Here is a 4,463-nt window from a genome sequence, read left to right as displayed (position 1 = left end):
CCAATAGGGCAAGAAAACTTAAATCATAGTCTTTTCGGGGGATTACAAAGAACTAATCAGCATAATAAATACAGAATTTTTTTGAGCGATTTAAATCGGGATTATTTTTGTAACTTTGAAGTTTATGATCAGGAAAAAATTTGCACAGAAATTCCTAAAATAAGAGACGGCTCGTGGATTAAAGAAGCGAATAAGTTAGGAATTAAATTTTGCGATTATAAAAACATGGGAGGGGTGAATTCGGAAACTAAAGAAATCGATTTACTTATCGGAGCCGACGTTTGCGGTAAACTTTTCACAGGTATTATTAAATCGGTTTCAGAAAATTTAGTTGCTTTCGAAACGCGATTAGGTTGGACACTTATGGGTAAAATTCGTGATCCTGAAAACAGTAATAGAACCAACACAGTTTTGTCCCTTCATGTGGCTCAGGCTAAAATTTCGGATCTCTGGAAACTAGATACGTTAGGAATATTAGACCCAGGTGAAAAAGAATCAGGAGAAGAAATTGCAAAAGCTACCGAAGACCATTTTAATCGCAACATTAAGGTACTTGAAGATGGGAGATATGAAGTGAGCCTTCCATGGATCTTAAATCACCCTACTTTGCCTAATTATAGAAGTGTTGCTGAAAGAAGATTGAAGAACTGCGTTGAGGCCTTAAGGAAATCAGAAATATTAGAAGATTATGAAGCGGCATTTAAAGAATGGTTGCAAGAGGGAATTATCGAAGAGGTTGACCCAGACGATACAGCCACCAATGAACATTTTTTGCCCCACCGAGCAGTGATAAAAGAAAATTCTACTACCAAGATCAGACCTGTTTTTGATGGTTCGACCAAAATAAAAAATTTCCCCTCTATCAATAATTGTCTTGAAAAAGGACCTAATCTTGTGGAGCTCATTCCTTCAGTGATCAACAGATTTAGATTAAATAAGATTGGAGTCATTGCAGATATTCGAAAAGCTTTCTTACAAATTCAACTGAGTGAAGCTGATAGACCTTTCCTAAGATTTCTATGGTGTGAAAATGGAGACCTTTCGAAGATCAAAATTTACCAACATAGAAGAGTGGTGTTTGGCTTGACTTGCAGTCCGTATTTGTTGGGAGCCACCCTACGGTACCATTTGAAGAAAGCGCCAGAATCAATGTTGGAAACTGCAGTTAAATTAGAAGAATCATTTTATGTAGATAATTGCTTAACCAGTGTTGAAGATAGAGAACATTTGCACAAATTTATGACTGAATCGCAGTATATATTGAAGAGAGCTCAATTCGATCTAAGAGGGTGGGAGCATAGTATCCTAAATTCACAAGAAGTAGCCATCCCTGAAGAAGAAAGAAAAGTACCAGTTTTGGGACTGATTTGGAAGTTAAGTACTGATTCATTGACTTTGGACTTAAAGGAAACATCGCAGGCCTCTGAGACTTTAACCAAAAGAAAAATTCTGTCTGAAGTTCACAAAGTATTCGACCCCATTGGTTACACGTGTCCAGTAACATTAAGACCGAAGATCATGCTTCAGGAGTGCTGGAAGCTAAAATGCACTTGGGATGCAGAATTACCATCTTCTATTAGAAAAACGTTTGAAAAATGGCCAAAACAACTAAGTCAATTGAAAGATATAACCATTCCGAGGTGTCTCTTGGACAAGCCTGAAGGTTCGAGAAATTTAAGTTTACATATTTTTTGTGATGCGAGCAAGGTAGCTTATGCTACATGCATATTCCTGAGAAGCCAAAACGAAGACTCGACATCATGTCAGCTCATTCAAGCTCGATCTCGAGTAGCTCCTCTAAAACCCGTCACAATACCCAGACTTGAACTTTTATCCTGTACAATTGGAGCTAGACTGGCACATGGAGTTAAGTCAGACTTAAGACTTGAAAATATTCCAACATTTTTCTGGTCAGATTCAGTAAATGCCCTCTTTTGGATAAAAAGGAATGAAAATTGGGCCCCTTTTGTTTACAACAGAGTCCAAGAAATCAGATCTCTCAGTTTGCCAGAAGAATGGAATTATGTTCCCGGAACTCTTAATCCAGCTGATCTTCCCTCACGAGGATGTTCTGCAGATCATCTTAAGCAATCTAAATGGTGGGAGGGCCCTATGTGGCTGAAAGATCCACCACAGCTCTGGCCAAAAGATATTATCGATCCAGATTTGGACATTATCAACGCTGAAAGAAGAAAAACGGTAGTGACTTCAACAAATTTATTCAAAGGACAAATTCTGTTATATGATACTTTAACATCATATCGAAAAATGATAAGAGTAACTGCTTGGATTTACAGATTTTATCGAAACATCAAGAGTGCTACGGATGAACGAAACCTCGAAAAACAGCTGACTATTAAAGAAATGAAAGACGCTGAAATGGTCATTTTAAAGTACGTGCAGAACAGATGCCTAGCAGAAGAAACCAAGCCTTGCTATACTTCATTACAAACTATAACGGATGATGAAGGCCTTATACGAGTTAGAACAAGAATAGCCATGAGGAAGGATTTGAGAACATTTAAGTATCCTATTGTTCAGCCATCTGACCATAATGTCACTCACTGCCTTATACTTGATAAACACAAAGAACTAAATCATGCCGGAACTCAAATTGTAATGTCAGTTCTAAGAGAACAATATTGGATCCTCAGATGCAGAAAAACTGTTCAACGAGTGATTAAAAAATGTGTCATTTGCAAAAGGTTCAGCGCTCGTCCTACAGAAGTGCTAAGTGGTCCTCTACCTGAAGATCGTGTACGAGAAGCATTGATTTTCGAGGTCATTGGAGTGGATTTGTGCGGACCACTCTTTTTAAAGGATGGAAGCAAGAGTTGGATCGTGCTATTCACCTGTGCGGTTTTCCGAGCCATTCATGTTGAGTTAGTAACTTCACTTTCCACGGATAGCTTTCTGTTGGCATTTAGAAGGTTTATAGCACGACGAGGAAGACCCGCAACGGTTTTCTCTGACAACGGCACAAATCTGACTCGCGCGGCTGCAGATCTGAAATCAGTAGACTTCGAAAAACTAAAAGAGTTTGCTACTTCGAAAAAGATTCACTGGAAGTTCAATCCTCCCTCTGCACCCTGGTGGGGTGGATTTTTTGAAAGAATGATTGGAATGCTGAAATCAATTTTACGGAAAGTCCTTGGAAGAGCAAACCTTCTCTATGAAGAGCTATACACAGTAATTTGTGATGTTGAAAGCATCATAAATTCCAGACCACTTACGTACATCTCAGAAGATCTAGAGGACATGATACCATTAACACCTGCCATGTTTTTGCACGAACTTAAAGAATCTGGAGTACCAGATATTGATCTAATTGATGCCACAAGGATGAAAAAACGATTTGCCTATCGTCAAAAAATTCGAGAGGACTTAAGAAAACGTTTCCGAATTGAATACTTAGGACAACTTAAGGATTTTGCCCGTAAAAAGAAAGACTCTCAAGTTAAAGAAGGAGAAATCGTTCTCGTAGGAGACGATAACCACAAACGCATCAATTGGCTTTTGGGCAAAATAGAAGCTCTTTACCCCGGCAAAGATGGAAAAACAAGAGTGGTGCGCGTAAAAACTCGGCATGGATCATACTTACGACCATGTCGAAAACTTTATAGACTTGAATTGACTAATTGAGTTTCGTCATGACATTCGTCGTCCAAAACTCAAGGTGGGAGGATGTAACGAGCCCTCATCCCCCTCATACCAGAAAACTATCCCCAGATGGCGCCACTGGCGCAACAGAAGTAATAACTTTTTATTTTTTAAAGAACTTAAAAACAGTAGATGTAATGTAACTAGAGACGCGCCATGCAGCGCTAATACCTAACTAAATGTTTTCATCACTTTATAATCATCATTTACCATTTCATGTAAATTCATCTTCATCTATTTGTAATTAAAACCAATAAAGGTTTACGAATCATCAAATTGGCGGTCTAAAGGTAAGTGGAACATTTTCCACAATTCATATTGAAAACAGGAATTCATTTTAGATTGAACACTTGATATATACCAAGATAAAATCCTACGAAACCTCACCTAGGCTCAATGGTTTATCCGTAACATAGAAATGCATAAAGATTTCAAAATTGATCCTTTCTATCAATATATTGCCAAATTAATTCTAACTTTTTTGTTAAGGCATCCAAGTGTGAGTGCACCTACTTTAACGAAAATAAGCCCCATATAGCTTTCTACCGTGGAGATGTCTCCTTTTCTAAATACCAAAATATGCAAATAACATCTATTTAAAACCTGTATATATCGCATAATCATCACTGTTTCTTCTTATGTTCATCTACTGTTCAATTCAAATACATCATCTATCATTGACATAGAGACAATCTTCAAATAACTTGTATTGTATTGTATTGTATTGTATTGTATTGTATTGTATTGTATTGTATTGTATTGTATTGTATTGTATTGTATTGTATTGTATTGTATTGTATTGT

The 4,463-nt window shown here is 37.4% G+C and overlaps 1 protein-coding gene across 1 annotated transcript; it reads left to right on the top strand.

The window, feature by feature from the left end:
* The first annotated feature begins 225 nt into the window (after positions 1 to 225).
* Positions 226 to 3,642, top strand: LOC147810873 (uncharacterized). Its single transcript, XM_087162130.1, has one exon. The coding sequence runs from the start codon at positions 226 to 228 to the stop codon at positions 3,640 to 3,642; it is 3,417 nt and encodes a 1,138-aa protein (XP_087018256.1).
* The last annotated feature ends 821 nt before the right edge of the window (positions 3,643 to 4,463 follow it).

This window comes from Parasteatoda tepidariorum, chromosome 4 (assembly GCF_982258835.1).
Source record: "Parasteatoda tepidariorum strain Cologne lab strain chromosome 4, Ptep-v5.0, whole genome shotgun sequence".
Lineage (NCBI taxonomy): Eukaryota > Metazoa > Arthropoda > Arachnida > Araneae > Theridiidae > Parasteatoda > Parasteatoda tepidariorum.
This window is presented reverse-complemented; position numbering and strand designations above follow the sequence as displayed.

Excerpts from the sequence above, each read along its gene's own strand:
- LOC147810873 (XM_087162130.1), top strand. The coding sequence starts at position 226 with ATGGGAGGGGTGAATTCGGAAACTAAAGAAATCGATTTACTTATCGGA.